This window comes from Oncorhynchus gorbuscha, linkage group LG02 (assembly GCF_021184085.1).
Source record: "Oncorhynchus gorbuscha isolate QuinsamMale2020 ecotype Even-year linkage group LG02, OgorEven_v1.0, whole genome shotgun sequence".
Lineage (NCBI taxonomy): Eukaryota > Metazoa > Chordata > Actinopteri > Salmoniformes > Salmonidae > Oncorhynchus > Oncorhynchus gorbuscha.
In genome coordinates this window covers 93,245,235-93,269,809 of record NC_060174.1, presented here as the reverse complement: position 1 = coordinate 93,269,809, position 24,575 = coordinate 93,245,235, and the positions used below count along the sequence as shown (strand labels likewise).

The 24,575-nt window shown below is 41.5% G+C and overlaps 1 protein-coding gene across 1 annotated transcript; it reads right to left on the bottom strand.

The window, feature by feature from the left end:
• Nucleotides 1-5,474: 5,474 nt before the first annotated feature.
• Nucleotides 5,475-14,888, bottom strand: dcps (decapping enzyme, scavenger). The gene is made up of 6 exons (XM_046327517.1): nt 14,645-14,888; nt 14,046-14,196; nt 9,625-9,770; nt 8,738-8,851; nt 8,478-8,588; nt 5,475-8,035 (listed from the first exon to the last, which is right to left on the bottom strand). Exons 1-6 carry the CDS (start codon nt 14,846-14,848, stop codon nt 7,769-7,771), a joined length of 993 nt encoding a protein of 330 aa, XP_046183473.1. The 5' UTR covers nt 14,849-14,888; the 3' UTR covers nt 5,475-7,768.
• Nucleotides 14,889-24,575: the final 9,687 nt, after the last annotated feature.

Here is a 24,575-nt window from a genome sequence, read left to right as displayed (position 1 = left end):
CTTTTGCTCTGAGATGCAGTGCCTTAGACTGCTGCACCACTCGGGAGCCCCTAATAGCATACACATAATTCATAAACCAAGCACACATCTCATTTATGCTCCTATATCCATGGCCTACTCCTATGCTCTCTCTACACACTGTCCTTTATCTACAAGTTTTCATGCAGCCTCACATGGAAATAACATGTTTGGCAACAAACAGTTGGTCCATAAGAGAAGGGCTGACTACATCATATCCCAGTGTATGGAACAGATAAGGGCTACACTTACAGTACCATTCAAACACATGGCGACAAACTGTCCATAAACTGTCCATAACACAAAGACAAGGCGGACCTATAATCTGTCATTGTAACATCTAAACTGCCGTGAAATATCCTTTCAATAACAAACCATATTGAATTTTCAGCTGTTTGAAGTTGCTGTACAAAACAAAGTAAAAGACGCAAAAACTAAACTTAAGAACAGGAAGCATATAAATAACACACATCGAACAGATCTACCACTTCTTAGACTTGCTTTCAATGAGAATGACAGATCTATAACTAAACATTTCTATGTGAAATTGGTCAGATTAATGGTGTTTCACAATGAAGACAAACACTCCACCTTGAATCTGTATCTCTACATCAGATAAGAATTTTGTAGTCACTCCCTATCAGTTTCTTGAGAAGCACCTGTATCAAGGATAAGATGACTTCAATGTGACTGTTCACAAACAACCTAAAAAACATTGTCACTTAGTTGACAAAAGTTGAAATTCACCCCAGTTGACTGGTCAGAATTTCTCAGTCTTACTTTATGTGATTAGTGACATTTCTACATTCATAAAATCTTTAGGGATTATGAAAAAATGTGATTCCTCAGGATATATCAAAGGTTATGGTGTTCATTATTGTTTAAAAAAAATTATGCACATTAAAAGTGGTCTTCTTTTGAGGTCTCACAATTCTCTCTGGGCTGATACCCAAACAATGACTCTACACCAAGACTCTCCAACACTGTTCCGGAAGAGCTACCGTCCTGTAGGTTTATTCCAACTCTAATCTAGCGCACCTGATTCTAATAATTAGCTGGTTGTGTTGCTGAATCAGGATGGTTACACCAGGAGTTGGAGCGAAAACCCACAGGAGGGTAGCTCTCCATGGACAGGATTGGGGAGCACTGCAGAGAGATAAGCTGACACGGGACATACACCTGCTTACAAACTAAAAAACAACAGCCTTAAGGTGACATTTAATTTTTGAACTATCCCAACACAGTTAAAACAGTATGTGTGTGTTAAATGTGTGAGAGATTGTGTCTGTATGTCCCGTGAGACAGTGAAGTGGATGTGAGGGAGACTACTCTTGTGTTGAATGTGTGAGAATAAATGTTTCCACCACCATCACTACAGGCACACTACTGTGTGCACAACAAAGGGGTTTGAAATGAGTATTATTGAGTTGTCTGTTGACTGAGCCACACAGGAGCTCCCAAATACCTATAGATTGTAGTGATATGTTGGTCCTAGATGCTGATCTTGGGTCAGTTTAGCATTTTTCACATGAAAGGTTAAGGTTAGGATTGAGGGACGGAGGGGAAGCTTATCCTAGAGCTGAACCTAGGGAAACTTCACCTCGGCAGACCCGATGTCTGTAGCAGTGAACTCCTGGATGAAGACCTATAAAGTTTACGGCATGGAACTAGCCCATTGTGACGGAGCACACATCAACAAGATTAGGCTTTAAGGCCTGCTCTGTGATCACTTATTTTGACCAAGGCCCAGTGCACTAATTTATAAGGAATAAGCAATTTGGGACAGAGTCTATGTATAATTTCTAAATCAAATTAATACAATGTAGCAAAAGTAACCCCTTTAGCGTCTATTTGGCTGCCTACACACCATATTTAATGTTTCCCCAATTAGCACCAGCTAATTACATGTCTGTAATGGATTGGTGAGTTTGTATTGAATCAAACTACTATTCACCGTCCCCTCTTTTATCTAGCATGTCACATTTGAGTTGTGTAAAAAGAAAGTCAATTTAATCATCTTAAATCCTTCACCAGTCTGATAAATGTAGCCTATTCTTAAAATCAATGTTATCTCATATTGTTTGAGAACTTTAAGTCCCCAGTTCAAATTATATCATTTTTATGAACATGAAATAATATGGCATGATCATAGTACAAACATCATCATATAAATTAGTGTAGGCTCGATTAGGTCAAATGTAATGCTGCAATTTTGGTAGCCTAACAAAAATTGCATGAATTCGATAAATTATACACATTATTCAGTGATGCGATCCCAGCTAGCACAGTGGATCTGGGTCGCTTCCCGGTTGAGTTGGGGCACTTGGCTGAAAGTCAGTTTCCCTCTAACACCATATCCAAACCGCACTCACGCATGCGGCATCTTGCGCAAATTGATTTTGACCCCACACCAAACGCGATCACGACAAGCAGGTTGAAATATCAAAACAAACTTTGAACCAATTACATTAATTTAGTGACAGGTCGAAAAGCATGAACACACCGCTCGCATCGTAAACATAGATGTTATTCAATTATTGCACCCATTCCGCTCGCGCACACCAACAAGCGTCTGCGTTGCCAGGCGCTAAAATAGAAGTTGCTTCAATTTGTGGTGCAGAACGCACTGCAAGTCCTGCCTCTCCCATCTCCTCATTGGCATTGAAGCATATGCCCACGTGCCATCTCCCCATTGGTTATACCCACTTTGGTGATTTAAAGATGAACTGAGTTCGGTCGGTTGTTGTGGTAACTATGAAAGTTAGATGCCAATCGCCATATAAAGTCCAAAGAAAAATCCTGAAAGGAGGAGAGATGACTAGAAACGATTCGGCTGACTGTTTTATGTGTGGTTTAATTGTCATAGTAGAGGACCTTGTGCATTTCAGGTAAAATAACAAAGCAAATTTTATATCCCAGAACAAATTAGCTAGCAACAGCAAGCTAGCTAAAACGGACAAATTAGCTAGCAACTACAAGCTAGCGAGCTAAATTGCCATGAATGTTCAATGCTTTTCAACCTGTCCCCAAATTAATATAATTGGTTCAGAGATTGTTTTGATAATAAAAACCTGCATTGGCCCAGCGCCGTTGGAGGGTTTGGCCAGCCGGGATGTCCTTGTCCCAACATGCTGTAGCGACTCTTGTGGCGGGCCAGGTGCATGCGAGCTGACACGGTCATCATGTGTATGGCGTTTCCTCCAACACAAAATGTTTTTTTTTTTTTGTGGATGAGTCTTATTTGTATGTATAAAATGTATAATAGTAATATTTAAAATTCTTACAATTGGGTAATTTTGTATATATGTATTTAAATTTGCATCAGCTGGGGGAGATGCTGGTAAGATGCCGGCAAAGTCGGCTCAATTCTGGTAGACAGAAACGCTCGGTGTACTTGAATGACTGCCCAGCATCGGCCCATTTTGATTCACTTAAACGCATGCGCCATGCACTGGAAAATGGTCATACAGAAGAATCGTTTGGTTATTACCAACTGTACTAGGTCGAGTCGGTCCATCCCTTCTAAATACCTGTTATTTAGACATGTTTCGTAAATGTGCTATTCAGGTATTAAAATGGTTTCTCTAAACTTGGTTGTTTTTCCTCCCAAAATGTTTTTTAGTGTAGTCAGTGGCACACTATCATATTCCACCAAACCAGTGGTTTAAAGTAAAAATACTTTGTTATATCTGTATATATCAGTCGTGGCCAAGTTTTGAGAATGACACATTTTCATTTTCACAAAGTCTGCTACTTCAGTGTCTTCAGATATTTTTGTCAGATGTTACTATGGAATAATTACGTATAATTACAAGCATTTCATGAGAGCCAATATTTGCAGTGTTGACCCTTCTTTTTCAAGACCTCTGCAATCCGCCCTGGCATGCTGTCAATTAACTTCTGGGCCACATCCTGACTGATGGCAGCCCATTCTTGCATAATCAATGCTTGGAGTTTGTCAGAATATCTGGGTTTATGTTTGTCCATCCACCTCTTGAGAATTGACCACAAGTTCTCAATGGGATTAAGGTCTGGGGAGTTTCCTGGCCATGCACCCAAAATATCGATGTTTTATTCCCCGAGCCACTTAGGAAAAGGCATTGTTCGTCATCAAACTGTTTCTGGATGGTTGGGAAAAGTTGTTCTCGGAGGATGTGTTGATACCATTCTTTATTCATGGCTGTGTTCTTAGGCAAAATTGTGAGTGATCCCACTCCCTTGGCTGAGAAGCAACCCCACACATGAATGGTCTCAGGGTGCTTTGCTGTTGGCATGACACAGTACTGATTCTCCGGACAAGCTTTTTTCCAGATGCCCCAAACAATCGTTAAGGGGATTCATCAGAGAAAATTACTTTACCCCACTCCTCAGCAGTCCAATCCCTGTACCTTTTGCAGAATATCTGTCAGTCCCTGATGTTTTTCCTGGAAAGAAGTGGCTTCTTTGCTGCCCTTCTTGACACCAGGCCATCCTCAAAGTCTTCGCCTCACTGTGCGTGCAGATGCACTCTGCTGCTGCTGCCATTTCTGAGCAAGCTCTGTACTGGTGGTGCCCCGATCCCGCAGCGGAATCAACTTTAGGAGACGGTCCTGGAGCTTGCCGGACTTTCTTGGGCACCCTGAAGCCTTCTTCACAACAATTGAACCACTCTCCTTGAAGTTCTTGATGATCCGATAAATGGTTGATTTAGGTGCAATCTTACTGGCAGTTTGTCAGAATATCTGGGTTTATGTTTGTCCATCCAACTCTTGAGGATTGACCACAAGTTCTCAATGGGATTAAGGTCTGGGGAGTTTCCTGGCCATGCACCCTTGCCTGTGAAGCACATTTTGTACAAAGCAATGATGACAGCATGTGTTTCCTTGCAGGTAACCGTGGTTGACAGAGGAAGAACAATGATTCCAAGCAACACCCTCCTTTTGAAGCTTCCAGTCTGTTATTCGAACTCAATCAGCATGACAGAGTGATCTCCAGCCTTGTCCTCGTCAACACTCACACCTGTGTTAACGAGAGAATCATTGATATGTCAGCTGGTCCTTTTGTGGCAGGGCTGAAATGCAGTGGAAATGTTTTTGGGGGATTCAGTTCATTTGCATGGCAAAGAGGGACTTTACAATTAATTGCAATTCATCTGATCACTCTTCATAACATTCTGGAATATATGCAAATTGCCATCATACAAACTGAGGCAGCAGACATTGTTAAAATTAATATTTGTGTCATTCTCAAAACTTTTGGCCACGACTGTACTTTACTATTTATATTTATGACAATTTAGTACTTTTTGCACCACTAGACTTAAGTACATTTAAAACCAGTATTTTACTGGGTGACTCCCTTGAGTCATTTTCTATTAGGGTACCTTTACTGAAGTATGACAATTCAGTTATTTTTCTACCACTGCACTTGTCCAAATACATCAAGCATCTTCAGATAAGTCACAACTGGCAAACAAAAATGGTTGTACAATTCTTTATTTCTGTTCAACAAATATATTTTTAAAAAGTTTAACAAAAAATGAGCAACTGCAAATTCTGAATCCACCAAGGCAATACAGCACAACTACAGTTGAACCTCAATCCTCAGGACTTGTATTAAAAACAAAATAATCTATAGGCTACAGAGAAACAAATACAGTGCTTTCAGAAAGTATTCACACCCCTAGACTTTTTCAACATTGTGTTACAGCCTGAATTTAAAACAGATTAAATAGATTTTTTGGTAAAAATTAAAAGCTTGAATGTCTTGAGTCAAGTATTCAACTCCTTTGTTATGGGAAGCCTAAAGTTCAGGAGTATTTTTTATTTTTTTGCTTAAGTCACAGAAATTTAATGGACTCACTCCGTGCAATAAATGTTTAACATCATGTTTGAATGGCTACATCTCTGTACCTCACACTTACAGATAATTGTAAGGTCCCTCAGTCGAGCAGTGAATTTCAAACACAGATTCAACCACAAAGGTTTTCCAATGCCTCACAACGAAGGGAACCTATTGGTAGATGGGTAAAAAAAAAAGATACCAAATATTACTTTGAACATAGTGAAGTTAATAATTACACTTTGGATGGTGTATCAACACACACAGTCACTAAAGTTACAGGTGTCCATCCTAACTCAGTTGCCGTAGAGGAAGGAAACCGCTCAGGGATTTCACCATGAGGCCAATAGTGACTTTAAAACAGTTACAGAGTTTAATGGCTGTGATAAGAGAAAAGGGAGGATGGATCAACAACATTGTATTTACGCCACAATACTAACCTAATTGAGTGTGAAAAGGAAGCCTGTACAGAATGAAAAATATTCCAAAAACATACATCCTGTTTGCAACAAGAGACTAAAGTAATAGTGCCAAAAAATGTGGAAAAGCCATTCATTTTTTGTCCAGAATATAAAGTGTTGTAATATGTTTGGGGCAAATCCAATACTGAGTACCACTTTCAATATTTTCAAGCATATTGGTGGATTCATCATGTTATGGGTATTCTTGTAATCGTTAAGGAGTGGGGTGTTTTTCAGGATAAAAAATAAAAACATCATGGAGCTAAGCACAGGCAAAATCCTAGAGGGATACCTGGTTGTGTGCTTTCCACCAGACTGGGAGGTGAATTCCCCTTTCAGTAGGACAATAACCTAAAACACAAGGCCAAGTCTACACTGCAGTTTCTTACCAAGACACAATGTTTGAGTGGCTGAGTTAGTTTTCACTTAAATATGCTTGAAAATCTATGGCAAGACTTAAATGGTTGCCAAGCAATGATCAACAACCAACTTGAGGTTGAAGAATTCTGAAAAGAATAATGGGCAAATATTGTACGATCCAAGTGTGCAAAGTTCTTAGAAACGTACCCAGAAAGACTCGCAGCTGTAATCGCTGCCAAAGGTGATTCTAACATGTATTGACTCAGCGGTGTGAATACGTATATATATGAGATGCATTTCATTTGAAATACATTTGCAAAAAAAAAAAAACTGGTTTTCACTTTGTCATTATGGGCTATTGTGTGTAGATGGGTGAGACTTTTTGTTCTCCATTTTGAATTCAGGCTGTAACAAAATGTAGAATAAATCAAGGGGTATGAATACTTTCTGAAGGCACTGTATGTACAGTATCTGGCTAAATTATTAGAAAACAAAATCTGCATGAATATTTTCTAATACTGATTTTTGGTTTGTAAGTGAATGTCAAAGTGACAGACATTTGTGGCCTTTTCTCATTTGGGAAAAAGTCTGTCCTCCACCCTCTCTCCATGACCAGGAACCCGATAAGTGATTGAGGAGATGTCAATTCGTTAATAGGCGAGGATAAACATGCAAGTCCTTCGCGGAAGAGTTCTGAAATCTGCCAAACCCGCTTTGAATCAGCGTTAGTTTTTTCTGAGGAGAAAAGCATCCACACGTTGAAAATCAATATGCTACTTATCGTTTTATCTATAAAATGTCTGGCCCAACTAACTTTATTTGTCTTTATCACATGTATTTTTAGATTTACCCCTGTAAACGTAATTCATGCAACACGCGAGTGGAGGAGTAATTTCATACAAGCATATTTTCATCCACATTTACCTCTCTTCGCTGCCTCTCCATGACATTTTTAAAAAGAAGGCGAGAGAGGACGGAGAAGAGAAGATACAGGATTTTAGCAAATTCAATTGCAAAAAAGCCAGAGTTCCAAACCACCACCATTCCCAACGTGTTCATCCCTCTGAGGTCCTTCCGTAGTAGTGTTGTCGTGTTTGGGCGTCTAGACACTACAGCTTGCCAGCATCCTTGAACTTGCTGAGCAGGCCTTGGTCAGCCCGCAGGGGGAAGGAGAGGGAGCGACTGTGGTAGTACTGGGAGTCTGCCTGGAGGTTCTGGATGACGTCCGAAAGCAGGTGGGCATGCTCCACCCCGCAGCCCGGGGCCTCGTAGCTCAGGGCATTGAAGTGGATGTGGAGGTGGTAGTAGGACGGTTGGTAGTGGAGGTACACCTTCAGCTTACTGGCTGCCACACCGTATCGCTTCAGAATGCTCTCCTGTGATAGGGGAAAGCACCATGAAAAACAAGCACAACTATATGACACAGTAAGGAGTAGTTGCCCCAAGACCCATCAAACTCAACTCTGAACCTCAAAGACAGTTCAACTGCAACTTGTTCATTGTTCCCCTCTAATCAAGGACTGATTTAGACCTGGGACACCAGGTGTCTGCATTGAATTATCAGGTAGAACAGAAAACTAGCAGGCTACAGACCATGTAGTGTAAGAGTTAAGTAGTGAGGCTGATCATTAATCTGTACCTATGGGAAACTTCACCACAGAATGTATTTGACAGGAAAAGGAAATGGTTTAATGACAAGAAGGTTGCTAAATAAACAGTCAGTATTGCTAGGCAAATCCCATCCCTCAAACAATCGCAATACGCTCAACAAGAAAATGTAAATATGAAAATATGTATGTATTATAGGATCCTTCTCACCTCTCCCTTCTTGCGGATGTTAGTCAGCAATGGCAGATGCAGCGCTGTCAGGCCTCGCAAACTTTTGATGTCCCTTCGATGAACGATGGCAATCAAATGCAAGTCATCCAACTAGGGGGGGGTAGAGTAACCATGTGTTCAAGAATAGGCTTAGGGCTCCACTTTGGCCCTATGTATAAAGTGTCTCAAAGTTGAAGTTCTGATTTAGGATAGGTTTAGACTTTTAGATCACTTGGACAGAATCATACAAGGTATCTCACCTGCTTTTGATCCCACTTGAAGTCTGGGAGCAGGACAAAGCCGACGTCCTGGTCTGGGTCCTCATAAACGATGCGCTCTGCCTCCGCTTTCTTCTCCAAGATGTTGTACACCCACTGGAGGGGAAATACACAGAAACAAGAAAATCATTACCACATAAATCATAGAAGTGCAGGTTTACAAATCACAATCTTTCAATATTGGCAACCATTAATTGGATATTTGAGTGATATAAAAGTAAACTATACCTGACAAGTATGAGAAGTTTAGGTTAATTTCCCCATCCTTTGTGGGCTCTACCTGTCAAGCAGCAGAAGGGCGTATTTGTTTGCATTGTTTGCTGTTTGGGGTTTTAGGCTGGGTTTCTGTACAGCACTTTGAGATATCACTGATTTGATTTGATTTGATTTGCAAATAAATACCTGCCATTTGTTGAAAATTGCCCACTCGTGTTCTATGTGGTGATGCAAAGACCTTTATTAGTGAAAGGCATTTCAAGTCTTTTCAGTTAGCCTTTTCATTCCGCTTTGTTCACCTAAAAGAGCTGGCTCCAAACACCTATTTGTTCAGTAGCCATGATTGTGTTAAATAAACATGGATGGGGCCTCAGATTGGCCTCTGACAGAGGCCTCCAAATAACTAGTCCACCCCTGACAGCGGCATCACATTAACCCTTTAAGATCGGAGGAAAGCCCTTACTAATGACCTCTCGAGCATCTGTGACGCATTGCCCAATCTGGCTCTTTTATATGGATGGTATTGTAATCCCAGATTGAGGATGATCACCTGTAAGAACCGTGCATTTACTGAGTTGACAATCAAGGCCTTCGGATGTGGAGTGGGAGACTGTGTGACTAATATTTTCACCTTGAAAGCAATGAAATGCTACCTGTACACTGAAGCTCTGACTCTGAATGTAAGGTAGGGTGATAGAGCGGTAGTCCTCCCCAGTCTCCTGCACTAAGTAGGTCTCCTGGCGCAGGTATTTCTTCACATGCTTCTCTGTGGCCGGACACACCACTGTGGTCTTCATCTCTTTGGAACCAAGAAACAAGACAAGGATCAATATCACATCAGATTTCAGTCAGAGATTTGAATTCCATTAGGAAATGATAATGGTGCCACTTCGCATTGCAGAATTATTTGATTTGGTCCAATGTATTGAATCTACAGCTGTCTACAACTGAAGCAAATCTTGGTCGACCGATTGGAACAGAACGACTCTCGATTGGTCAAGATGTTTAAATCTGTTTTTCCATATAATCGACAGACACACCTTGTGTTTGAATAAAACCAACGACATATGAACTGAGCTTGTCTGATGCTTTAAGCACACGGTTTGATTAAATAATTAGGACACACACACGACTCAAGAAAGAGCCTGATGGTCACACACAGTTTTAAAAAATGACAGCGATTGCCTGTGTGACTGGCGCACATTTTCTCGCTCTCCTCCTTACTGCAGCGAAAAATGCACAACAAGTCTTTATTGCACTGTCTGTGTTGAAGCTGCAACAATTTCAGACATTTAGTTTACTTGTTTTTAAATGAGAAATTTGATAGAAATCCCTCATTTGTTTAAGAAATCCCTCATTTGTTTAGGAAAAAACATTCCCTATTCCCTCAACCCTTGCTGTCTTTACTCATGTGAGCATGTGAAACATGTGAGCATTGCATGCATGTGACCAATAGGGCATGACCTATAGCCAATCAGTCACATCAATGAACTGGTTATAACCAACTCCGAACACAGTAATGTCGACAGCAAAATGGATGCGGAGGATGTGAAAAAGAAACTTGAAATGGGCAAATGTTTACAGGTTGTTCAGGAGGGAAAGAGGAAGTCAGATCTATGGAAGACATTTGACTTAGTTGTGGAAACTACTGGATATCTAGAAAAAGTAGGGTTTTGGAGCAAGTGTTGCGTGAGTATTGTGTGCCAAACAGTTGCTGTTAGATTACAATATTATTTTTTCTGACCGGTTGGACCAGTGTAAACGGTAAATACATTTGTGTACTAGAGAGTCTAGTAGATTTGGATATAAAACACCGAATTTTCTAAAACTGTTTGAATCATGTCTGTGAGTATACTGTTGTCAGTCTTTAGAAATTGGTTGAGGTTATTCCTTTGTAATGAAGAAGTACGGCCATCTTGAACTCGGGTCACTTGAAGTGTACTGTTAGATAGTGGCGCGTGACCAGAAAGCTAGCTACAGTTTGTTTTCCTCCTGTTTTGAACACAGATCATCCAGTCTTCAATTTTATTGATTATTTACGTTAAAAATTATCTACAGTTGTATTACAAAAGTAGTTTGAAATGTTTTGGCAAAGTTTACAGGTAACTTTTGAGATATTTTGTAGTCATGTTGCGCAAGTTGGAACTAATTAATCGAACAAAGGGACCATTTGTGATGTTTATGGGACAGAAACTCGTCAAAGGTTAGGCATGAATTATATTTTTATTTCTGCGTTGTGTGTCGCGCCTGAAATATGGTTTCTCTCTTTGTTTACGGTGGTGCTATTCTCAGATAATAGCATCGTTTGGTTTCGCCGAGAAGCCTTTTTGAAATCTGACATGTTGGCTGGATTCACAACAAGTGTAGCTTTAATTTGCTATCTTGACTGTGTGATTTAATGACATTTTGATTTTTATGGTAATTTATTTGAATTTGGCGCTCTGAATTTCCCCCCGGCTTTTAATTTTTTTTTTATACCTTTATTTTACTAGGCAAGTCAGTTAAGAACAAATTCTTATTTTCAATGACGGCCTAGGAACAGTGGGTTAACTGCCTGTTCAGGGGCAGAACGACAGCTCGGGGATTCAAACTTGCAACCTTTCAGTTACTAGTCCAACGCTCTAAACACTAGGCTACCCTGCCGCCCCACCTATCCCAGAGAGGTTGACTGACTTGCCTAGTTGAATAAAAGGTTACATTTCCCAAACTGACTCCTGTAATTCTTTTTTTTTTCCAATGAATTGACAGTTATGATGGAAGCCTGGAGTTTTTTTCTATACTTCAGAAGCGAGGTAAACAGTGCACTTGGGATGCGTTTTCAGGCCATGCTTGCGAAAGTGAACTTATAATTTCCAAACGTTTAGGTCAGCAGTATGCTGTTTGTGATCTAGTACACAGGAAGGGCTAAGTTAAATAGGCGAGAAAAAAAATACTAACACAAAAGGGAAACCCAGCCACGAGCTGCGCAGTGACTTGAGCCACCCAGACGAGATAAATGCCTTTTGTGCTCGCTTTGAGGGAAGCAACACTGAAGCATGTATGAGAGCACCACCTGTTCCAGTCGACTGTGTGATCACGCTCTCCGTAGCCGATGTGAGCAAGACCTTTAAACAGGTTAACATTCACATGGCCGCGGGGCCTGACGGATTACCAGGGTGTGTACTCAGAGCATGTGTGGACGAACTGGCAAGTGTCTTCACTGACATGTTCCACCTCTCCGTGACCAAGTCTGTAATACATACATGTTTCAAGCAGACCACCATAGTCCCTGTGCCCAAGAAAGCGAAGGTAACCTGCCTAAATGACTGCCACCCCGAAGCACTCATGTCAGTAGCCATGAAGTGCTTTGAAAGGCTGGTTATGGCTCAAATCACCATCATCCCAGAAATGCTAGACCCACTCCAATTTGCATACCGCCCCAGCAGATCCACAGATGAAGCAATCACACTGCCCTTTCCCACTTGGACAAAAGGAACACCTATGTGAGAATGCTGTTCATTGACTACAGCTTAGCGTTCAAAGCCATAGTGCCCACAAAGCTCATCACTAAGTTAAGGACCCTGGGACTACACACCTCTTTCTACAACTGGATCCTGGACTTCATGATGGGCCGCACCCAGGTGTTAAGGTTAGGCAAAGCTACATCTGCCACGCTGATCCTCAACACGGTGGCCACTCAGGGGTGCATGCTTAGTCCCCTCTTGTAAGCACGACACCAACACCAGCGTTAGGTTTGCTGACGACACAACAGTGGTAGGCCTGATCAACAACAACAACGAGACAGCCTATAGGGAGGTCAGAGACCATGTGGTGCAAGGACAACAACCTCTCCCTTAACGAGATCAAGGCAAAGGAGATGATTGTGGACTACAGGAAAAAGGAGGACTGAGTACACCCCCATTCTCACTGACTAGGCTGTAGTGGAGCAGGTTGAAAGCTTTAAGTTCCTTGGCGTCCACATCCCCAACAAACTAACATGGTCCAAGCACACCAAGACAGTCATGAAGAGGGCACGACAAAAACTATTCCCCCTCAGGAGAATGAAAAGAGTTTGCATAGGTCCTCAGATCCTCAAAAGGTTTTACAGCTGCACCATCGAGAGAATCCTGACAGGTTACATCACTGCCTGGTATGGCAACTGCTCGGCCTCCGACCACAAGGCACTACATAGGGTAGTGCGTACAGCCCAGTACATCACCGGGGCCAAGCTTCCTGCCATCCAGGGCCTCTATACCAGGCGGTGTCAGAGGAAGTCCCTACAAATGGTCAAAGACTCCAGCCACCCTAGTTATAGACTGTTCTCTCTGCTACCGCCTGGTATAGAGCGCCAAGTCTAGGTCCAAGAGGCTTCGAAACAGCTTCTACCCCCAAGCCACCCTGAACAGCTAATCAAATGGCTACCCAGACTATTTGCATTTGCGCTCCCCCACCCATCTTCTACGCTGCTGCTACTCTGTTATTATTTATGCATAGTCACTTTAAGAACTCTACCTACATGTACATATTACCTCAATTACCTTCACACCGGTACCCCCTGTATATATCCCTGCTTTAGTTATTTTACTGCACTCTTTAATTATTTGACATTTCTCTATTTTTAAAAGTATTTTCTTAACTGCATTGTTGGTTAAGGGCTTGTAAAGTAATCATTTCACTGTATGTCTACACCTGTTGTATTCGGCTCATGTAACATAACAGATTTTAATAAGATATCAAATGTTCATATACATCCCCAGGAATATACATTTTCTGACAAGCGAGCACTTAGATATGGTCATTGTCACATTTATATGTTTGAGAATTACTTACAGTAAGGATTTGTGAAAACTATAGCAATATAGAGTGGGAAAGCGGCAGTGCATTTGGACAATTAATAGAGACTGCAGTAAATAATACATAATACCTTTGTCATGTCCAGGCCCGGATTCTACACAGACCAGTGAGCCATAGCCAATCATAGGTACAGTAGGACCTATATGCAAGTAAGCTCCCTCTCAAGAGAATCACGAATTTTCATATCATAACTGTTCAAGTCATTTTGGAACAGATCTAGCTTATGTATCCTAGGGCATACCATTCAAATGAGCAGGGGGTTGGAGTTGATACGTGCTGTAGATATCATTCCTCATGTCCAACTTCAGTCTGGAGCCATTGAAAATCTCCAACAGGGTGTCTTCCCTGATAGGGGTCTTCTCCAGAATGATGACCGCATCCTGGTCGTTCAACTGATAGGGTATTAAGGAAATACGTTGTTTGAGATTCAATGGACTGTACACCTTGTTAACTAGCTACCTAGACAATCGAACGTTAACAAGATTAAGTATTTAACTACATGTATTGTTGTCATATAGTCGGACAGGACATGCATGATACAAATAAACAATTTTATTCAACTAACGACACCTCGCGGCCCTAGGCAGCCATCGCTAAATTGTTTCGTACACTGACGACTGGTCACTTTGACAACAGGCAAGCAAGACGAATTATGCGATGCGAGCTTCTACCAAGCTACTAACATTTGAAGTTTAAGTGGCCGCAACTACAGATTTCCAACCTATAAAATATAGCTATGTAACGTCACCACTTATAAACATCTATAAGCTTTTTGGTTTTAGTTTAGCTAGCTATTAGCCAACATTGACTAACTAGCTAGATACCAGTAACGTTAGCCACCTTTCCGTGTATGAACATATTTTTCTCCCGTGCAGAGTCGCGCAGAACCGTTGTTGTTTTAAATCCGAACAAAGGATTTTCAGATGCTGATTCATTGTGATTATCTTGGTCACTATTCGGGTCATTCTTTAGTCGTTTGGCCTTAGCAGTATCAGTTTCGTTTCTGTCCTCAAAATCAACTTCACGTTTACCAGTCTCCGCCATTTTTATTCTGAGGCACCTCTTCTTTGGTGGGGTTTTACCGCAGAATGACTACATGTTTATTGCCTCGACCTACTGGTTGGAGTGAAAACTGAGAAACTTTAACATAGGAAATAAACGAAGGGTGAAAAAAACACTCATATTGCCCCAAAACAAACAGCCCAAAATAATATATATTATTATATAAATAATAATCTCCTTCTTATTCATGTCTACTGTTAGAGTTGCGTAAATTCAAATCTGGTATCAGGATAAATATAACAATGAGTCACCGATTTTATACTATGTATTTTTTATTAGCTAAGTAATAAATGGCAAATGCAACTTTCGTATATACATGCTCACTGTAATACCACGCAGGGCAGAACAGGGAACTGACAGGATGTATGTAAACAGTATTCTTTCTACTGTGATAGGCCAACAGACGGGTTGGAACTGTCTATCACAGTAGAAAGAATACTGTTTACATACATCCTGTATGAGACTGGGCGTGGTTTAAACTTGCTCAGCCTATTGCAGGCGCTCAGGCGGGTTCCCGCCTCTTGGCGCTTCCGTTGATAGATGTAACTTGCTTGTGAAGAACATCCAGGCTCCCATGCTCCATACCGTTATCTCGCATCTGGCTCCTGCCTGTTATCTAACAAAATACCGCTTGTTCTCGCAACACAAAAAGATACAGCAAGTCACACCATGTGCTCAAGATTGTTACATACAAACACAAGGACAAAGCATCTGCTGGGCTGTTATCTACAGTTTTGCAACATGCAGGTCACACCATGCTACTCAGTTCTTGTCACACACAAACAGGCAAGTAGCAAGCAGTTGTTTAATCTCATAATGATGCTCCAGTGCACAAATGCAGACACCTCACACAACCAACATCAGATAATATTTAATCATATATATCTAATGGCTATAATGTAAAATACAGGATCCAACACTACTCAGATCCCTACACAGGCTCTGGGGCCTGAGAGGGGGGAACTTATTTGGACAATATTCCTTGCAATATTTCAGCGAATAAGTTATGTAGATCCAAAAGCCTTTTAGACCCTTTCACCATGATTTCCAATTTCTGCTGGTTTGGCCAGTACAATTTATCACCTGCTCAATGAATGCAACAAAAATACACTTTCTTCACGATCATTAAGGCCTATATCAGGAACGCAACTGTTGAACAACATTCTCATACACTGCCATGTCCTCCTCATCTTCATTTGGTCTAACTATGTCCACTGCCTCCTGATATTTGCTACTTCAATCCAGTAGCTGTGTGTGGGTAAAATCACTGAGGAAGCCAAGCCAAGCCAGTAAAAAAGCCAAATTGCAACCCATTGTGATAATTGCATTGTTTGCTCTATAACCCATTTGTTCATAAGCCATCATGATATACAATAAGGTCATGGCAACAAAAAGACGACAGCCACACAGTAGGGGAATAAATTAAACTACACATACATTCGTTTAATCACAAAACCAGAGAGCAACATCTGTCCAATAACAAATATTGCATGTAACAAACAGGTATATCACCTGCAGCATGGTCAAACAAGTTCATGTTTTCGCCAGTTTACTAAACAGTGTCGTGTCTTTGGCTATGCCGGATTAAGTGATATGACATGCTATTCTATAAAATAATTTCTCTGTCATTAATATTACCTGATTGAGCTAATCATATAAATGTAATTAACTAGAGTCGGGCACCACAAAATAATATCTATAGAGCTGTTATCTTCCGAATAAACTCTTAAAGACCTAGTAATATTTTACATCAATAGCAGTCAATATTAATCATCATCTTAATTCAGTCTCATCTGAAAGTTGTAAATTCTTAGTTATCTGCACGAACCCTGGCTCACAAGTTGAATCAGCAATACAAAATTGGGTTTAATTATATATTTACTAAATACCTAACTAATCACACAGAATTACACATACACATAATTAAATCATAACATGATTACAAATGACGTCATAAAGGAAAACGTCCCTAGCGGGCGGAACCGATATCACATTAACATTTACATTTAAGTCGTTTAGCAGACGCTCTTATCCAGAGCGACTTACAAATTGGTGCATTCACCTTATGACATCCAGTAGAACAGTCACTTTACAATAGTGCATCTAAATCTTAAAGGGGGGGGGTGAGAAGGATTACTTATCCTATCCTAGGTATTCCTTAAAGAGGTGAGGTTTCAAGTGTCTCCGGAAGGTGGTGATTGACTCCGCTGTCCTGGCATCGTGAGGGAGTTTGTTCCACCATTGGGGGGCCAGAGCAACGAACAGTTTTGACTGGGCTGAGCGGGAACTGTACTTCCTCAGTGGTAGGGAGGCGAGCAGGCCAGAGGTGGATGAACGCAGTGCCCTTGTTTGGGTGTAGGGCCTGATCAGAGCCTGGAGGTACTGAGGTGCCGTTCCCCTCACAGCTCCGTAGGCAAGCACCATGGTCTTGTAGCGGATGCGAGCTTCAACTGGAAGCCAGTGGAGAGAGCGGAGGAGCGGGGTGACGTGAGAGAACTTGGGAATGTTGAACACCAGACGGGCTGCGGCGTTCTGGATGAGTTGTAGGGGTTTAATGGCACAGGCAGGGAGCCCAGCCAACAGCGAGTTGCAGTAATCCAGACGGGAGATGACAAGTGCCTGGATTAGGACCTGCGCCGCTTCCTGTGTGAGGCAGGGTCGTACTCTGCGGATGTTGTAGAGCATGAACCTACAGGAACGGGCCACCGCCTTGATGTTAGTTAAGAACGACAGGGTGTTGTCCAGGATCACGCCAAGGTTCTTAGCGCTCTGGGAGGAGGACACAATGGAGTTGTCAACCGTGATGGCGAGATCATGGAACGGGCAGTCCTTCCCCGGGAGGAAGAGCAGCTCCGTCTTGCCGAGGTTCAGCTTGAGGTGGTGATCCGTCATCCACACTGATATGTCTGCCAGACATGCAGAGATGCGATTCGCCACCTGGTCATCAGAAGGGGGAAAGGAGAAGATTAATTGTGTGTCGTCTGCATAGCAATGATAGGAGAGACCATGTGAGGTTATGACAGAGCCAAGTGACTTGGTATATAGCGAGAATAGGAGAGGGCCTAGAACAGAGCCCTGGGGGACACCAGTGGTGAGAGCGCTTGGTGAGGAGACAGATTCTCGCCACGCCACCTGGTAGGAGCGATCTGTCAGGTAGGACGCAATCCAAGCGTGGGCCGCGCCGGAGATGCCCAACTCGGAGAGGGTGGAGAGGAGGATCTGATGGTTCACAGTATCGAAGGCAGCCGATAGGTCTAGAAGGATGAGAGCAGAGGAGAGAGAGTTAGCTTTAGCGGTGCGGAGCGCCTCCGTGATACAGAGAAGAGCAGTCTCAGTTGAATGACTAGTCTTGAAACCTGACTGATTTGGATCAAGAAGGTCATTCTGAGAGAGATAGCGGGAGAGCTGACCAAGGACGGCACGTTCAAGAGTTTTGGAGAGAAAAGAAAGAAGGGATACTGGTCTGTAGTTGTTGACATCGGAGGGATCGAGTGTAGGTTTTTTCAGAAGGGGTGCAACTCTCGCTCTCTTGAAGACGGAAGGGACGTAGCCAGCGGTCAGGGATAAGTTGATGAGCGAGGTGAGGTAAGGGAGAAGGTCTCCGGAAATGGTCTGGAGAAGAGAGGAGAGAGGTCACAGCTTGTTACAGAAAAGAAAAGGGGCTGGGTTTGAGTGAAAGAGCGGGAAGACTGAGAAACAAAGGGAAGAAGCTGTGCTATCGTAAATACAGTATCTTATGCATTCTAAATTACCGCCTATTTGGAAAAGGAAAATGCAATAAATATTTACTCTGAGCTGCGCTTCGGTAGGTTGGTGGTAGATGGAAGGCCGTGTTGCCCAACCGAGTCCTTTGAAGAATGTCTCTGCTGGTAAATTGGATACGTTGTAGTAACGCCGTTGTGTGGTAGACAGGAAACTCTGTCTGTTCCTTCCTAACCTGCGTTTGCAGCTGTGGTTGCTAACTCAACTGCTAGGAGGTATCACTTCTGTAGTGAATAAGAGTTCAAAGTTCATACCAGTCGCAGCCAAAGCTCACGCTGATGTTGGCTTCGTTCTGTAGTTATTATCTTAACCATTCTGTATGGGACCGTCGTCCTCACGTCCTCGGAACAGCTATTATCTGAACCCTTCTGACATCGGACCATCATCCTAATGTACCCGGAACAGGAGGTTACATTTTTGTCAAGGGCTTATATAGTGGAGGGAGAAGGGTGTAGTTTACAGCCCATGTCTCTTCACAGGGGCGGGCCACTGATTGAGCAGAGCCCTAACCTCCATCCATGACGTAGAAAGGGCCGATTTAGCAAGTTAGCTACTGCAGGACAATAACACAAGTAGACCAGAAACATAAGTTTTTCTGAAAATGACATTTTGCTTAGGAAGTGATTTGATTGGTTTGAAGCTAAATCAAATCTGGCCTCCCTTGGTGGGTGTTTTGCTGCACCAGGACAACCCTAAGTTGAGCTCACCTGAATGCTTATTGGCTAATTATTTATATGTTTTTTTATCAAGGGAGGCCAAATGCTTGCTGGCATCAATCAATCAAATGCTACGACAGCTACATGTTATGTACTGTACTCTTTTGGTCAGACAGCATCAGATACCTGGGCTACACATACTGAGACAGAAAAGGGGCGCTGTTTCCCTCACTCAGATGATTTCTCCGGTGAGATTCAGGAAAATTAAGAAAACAAAGAGAGAGAAGATAAATTGTATTATTTTCTTGGTAAAACAAAATTGGCAAGCCTGGCTTCCCTTGGCATCCATGAATACACGCCACTACTTCAATCTCCTTCATCCTAACCGGACACTCCTGGAACAATGATACTTTTGTAACATTGTTGATCCTTAGACTCTACTTAAGTGATAATGCCCGCGAAGCTGGTGTTTGTAGGATATATTGGCATGGGTGTTGTTAGGCTCGAGACAAAGTCGAGGGATGGCAAACCGTGCCACTATATCCTCCAAACACCGGCTTTGTGGGCATTATCACTTATTTTGATTAATTTATTCATACTATTTTATCCTTCCACAAAATATAGTCCCGACACAAATCTAGGGTTTCTACCCAAGCCGGCTGGTCATTTGTTCTATTGGTTCAGTTGTCAGAGACGCAAGCCAGTCGTTCAGTCTTTTTGTTCTGTATCTATAGACGCTACCCAGTCGTTCGTTCTAAATGTTCCATTGCCATACTGGCTGGCAACATTTTTATCCCATGCTTGCTAGCTCGCCAACTACGGATAACTTACAGTCACGTCAAACAGTGCAGCCAGAATAACAGCAAAGTAGACACTTGCCAGGAGTCCAAACTTCCTACACTTGCAACATTGTAGTGGCTTTTGCACAAATGCTCTCACCACATTTTATATATGAGCCATGATTACATGGAACTCTATTCCACAACAGGTAACTGATGCAAGCAGTAGAATCAGATTTTACTATTTAAAATATATATATATATATATATATATATATATATATATAGTGCCTTGCGAAAGTATTCGGCCCCCTTGAACTTTGCAACCTTTTGCCACATTTCAGGCTTCAAACATAAAGATATAAAACTGTATTTTTTTTGTGAAGAATCAACAACAAGTGGGACACAATCATGAAGTGGAACGACATTTATTGGATATTTCAAACTTTTTTAACAAATCAAAAACTGAAAAATTGGGCGTGCAAAATTATTCAGCCCCTTTTACTTTCAGTGCAGCAAACTCTCTCCAGAATTTCAATGAGGATCTCTGAATGATCCAATGTTGACCTAAATGACTAATGATGATAAATACAATCCACCTGTGTGTAATCAAGTCTCTGTATAAATGCACCTGCACTGTGATAGTCTCAGAGGTCCGTTAAAAGCGCAGAGAGCATCATGAAGAACAAGGAACACACCAGGCAGGTCCGAGATACTGTTGTGAAGAAGTTTAAAGCCAGATTTGGATACAAAAAGATTTCCCAAGCTTTAAACATCCCAAGGAGCACTGTGCAAGCGATAATATTGAAATGGAAGGAGTATCAGACCACTGCAAATCTACCAAGACCTGGCCGTCCCTATAAACTTTCAGCTCATACAAGGAGAAGACTGATCAGAGATGCAGCCAAGAGGCCCATGATCACTCTGGATGAACTGCAGATATCTACAGCTGAGGTGGGAGACTCTGTCCATAGGACAACAATCAGTCGTATATTGCACAAATATGGCCTTTATGGAAGAGTGGCAAGAAGAAAGCCATTTCTTAAAGATATCCATAAAAAGTGTCGTTTAAAGTTTGCCACAAGCCACCTGGGAGACACACCAAACATGTGGAAGAAGGTGCTCTGGTCAGATGAAACCAAAATTGAACCTTTTGGCAACAATGCAAAATGTTATGTTTGGTGTAAGAGCAACACAGCTCATCACCCTGAACACACCATCCCCACTGTCAAACATGGTGGTGGCAGCATCATGGTTTGGGCCTGCTTTTCTTCAGCAGGGACAGGGAAGATGGTTAAAATTGATGGGAAGATGGAGCCAAATACAGGACCATTCTGGAAGAAAACCTGATGGAGTCTGCAAAAGACCTGAGACTGGGACGGAGATTTGTCTTCCAACAAGACAATGATCCAAAACATAAAGCAACATCTACAATGGAATGGTTCAAAAATAAACATATCCAGGTGTTAGAATGGCCAAGTCAAAGTCCAGACCTGAATCCAATCGAGAATCTGTGGAAAGAACTGAAAACTGCTGTTCACAAATGCTCTCCATCCAACCTCACTGAGCTTGAGCTGTTTTGCAAGGAGGAATGGGAAAAAAATTCAGTCTCTCGATGTGCAAAACTGATAGAGACATACCCCAAGCGATTTACAGCTGTAATCGCAGCAAAAGGTGGCGCTACAAAGTATTAACGTAAGGGGGCTGAATAATTTTGCACGCCCAATTTTTCAGTTTTTGCTTTGTTAAAAAAGTTTGAAATATCCAATAAATGTCGTTCCACTTCATGATTGTGTCCCACTTGTTGTTGATTCTTCACAAAAAAATACAGTTTTATATCTTTGTTTGAAGCCTGAAATGTGGCAAAAGGTCGCAAAGTTCAAGGGGGCCGAATACTTTCGCAAGGCACTGTATATATATGTAACGGATGTGAAACGGCTAGCTTAGTTAGCGGTGTGCGCTAAATAGCATTTCAATCGGTTACGTTACTTGCTCTGAGACCTTGAAGTAGTGTTTCCCCTTGCTCTGCAAGGGCCGCGGCTTTTGTGGAGCGATGGGTAACGATGCTTCGAGGGTGACTGTTGTCGTTGTGTGCAGAAGGTCCCTGGTTCGCGCCCGGGTATGGGCGAGGGGACGGTTTAAAATTATACTGTTACATATACATACATACATACATACATACATACATACATACATACATACATACATACATACATACATACATACATACATACATACATACATACATACATACATACATACATACATACATACATACATACATACATACACCTTTTGGAACAGTGGGGACTGTGAAGCAACAAACACAGGCACAGACACATGCATACACACACATGATAACATACACACTATACACACACGTACACATAGATTTTGTGTTGTAGATATGTGGTAGTGGAGTAAGGGCCTGAGGGTACACAGTGTGTTGTGAAATCTGTTATGAACGTATTGTAATGTTTTTACAATTGTATAACTGCCTTAATTTTGACAAACCACAGGAAGAGTAGCTGCTGCCTTGGCAGCAACTAATGAAGATCCATAATAACTACAAATATCTCTCGAAAACCCTTCTCTGTAGGGTTTTTGCTTGCCAAACATTTTTTTTAGAAAGATATGCCCCTTATCTTTCATATCAGCAAGAAATAAAATGTTCAATAAAAATATACACTTACTGTAGCAGTTTTGCACAGATTAATATATTATGTGTGCCTCCAGTTGAAGAAACTACACTTCCTTCCTAGTTATGCTAACACACTGCCATGTGTTCAGAGAACTCTAGATCACTAATCAGCACAAGTTGGCACCTTTACCTTCCGTCTGTCTTCCATAAACAAACACTGTAACATGGAGATATGGCCGTGTGGGAACACTAATCCTAACCCTAGTTAGCTGGGTTAATATACCCCAGCATTACATCTGCAGGGAGAATGTCATCAAACATCACTAGACCGCTGGTCCTTGGAGCCTTAGTGCCTTCTTCTTCTGCTCTTTGGGTAGCCAATCACTCGACTTTAAAAGCAGTACCTCTTGTGGTAAAACTGCAGATACTGCATTTCGTAATGCATTGCTAGGCTACTGTATTTTTTAAGGGTGGCTGAACTTCCTGACTTTAAATTTAAAATGTTTTATCATCGACATTTGGAACTATGGACATTTTACAATATTGTCCCATTGTGTCATTTACTGATGGTCCATAACTAGCCCCATAGGGATTACAATTGGATCAAGTGCAGCTGCACTCTGAATTGATGATTACTTGGGTGTCTCCAGCTGTGGAAATGTGGCCAGAATTGAAATAAACCCAACCTAAGGAAAACTGTTACAGTACCTTTCATTCCGTAACAGATTTTTTTTTTCCTATCATTGCACAAATCTCAGTTTTTGGACGAGACTAACTCTATGACCAATGTTAACCTTTTTCAGCTGGGTAGTCCATTTCTACACAATAATAAAGGTTTCTGATTGATATTGATGACACATAGGTCATTGTCAAAATGAGAAGTTGTTTTTTTACGGGCAATCACTCATTAAATGCATAGCTGAGTGTTCTAAAATAAAATGTAATTTGTCAAATGCTTTGAAGACAATATGTGTAGACTAACAGTGAAATAATTACTTACAGGCCCTTCCTAACAATGCTGAGGAAAAATTATAGAAAGACAATAACACAAGGAATAAATATACAATGAGTTTCTACATTGTAGAATAATAGTGAAGACATCAAACCTATCAAATAACACATGGAATCATGAACTAACCAAAAAAAGTGTTAAACAAATCAACATATATTTTATATTCTTCAAAGTAGACACCCTTTGCCTTGATGACAGCTTTGCACACTCTTGGCATTCTCTCAACCAGCTTTAACTGGAATGCTTTTTCAACAGTCTTGAAGGATTTCCCACATACACCTTAGCCAAATACATTTCAACTCAGTTTCACAATTCCTGACATTTAATCCTCGTAAAAAAATCCCTGCTTAGGTCAGATAGGATCAGCACTTTATTTTAAGAATGTGAAATATCCGAAAAATAGTAGAGAGAATGATTTATTTAAGCTTTTATTTCTTTCATCACACTCCCAGTGGGTCAGAGGTTTACATACACTCAATTAGTATTTGGTAGCATTGCCTTAAAATGTTATAACTTGAGTCAAACATTTCAGGTAGCCTTCCACAGGCTTCCCACAATAAGTTGGGTGAATTTTGGCCCATTCCTCTTGACAGAGCTGTTGTGACTGAGTCAGGTTTGTAGGCCTCCTTGCTCACACATGCTTTTTCAGTTCTGCCCACAAATTTTCTATAGGATTGAGGTCAGGGCTTTGTGATGGCCACTCCAATACCTTGACTTTGTTGTCCTTAAGCCATTTTGCCACAACTTTGGAAGTATGCTTGGGGTCATTTGCAACCAAGCTTTAACTTCCTGATTGATGTCTTGAGATGTTGCTTCAATATATCCACATCATTTTCCATTCTCATGATGCCATCTATTT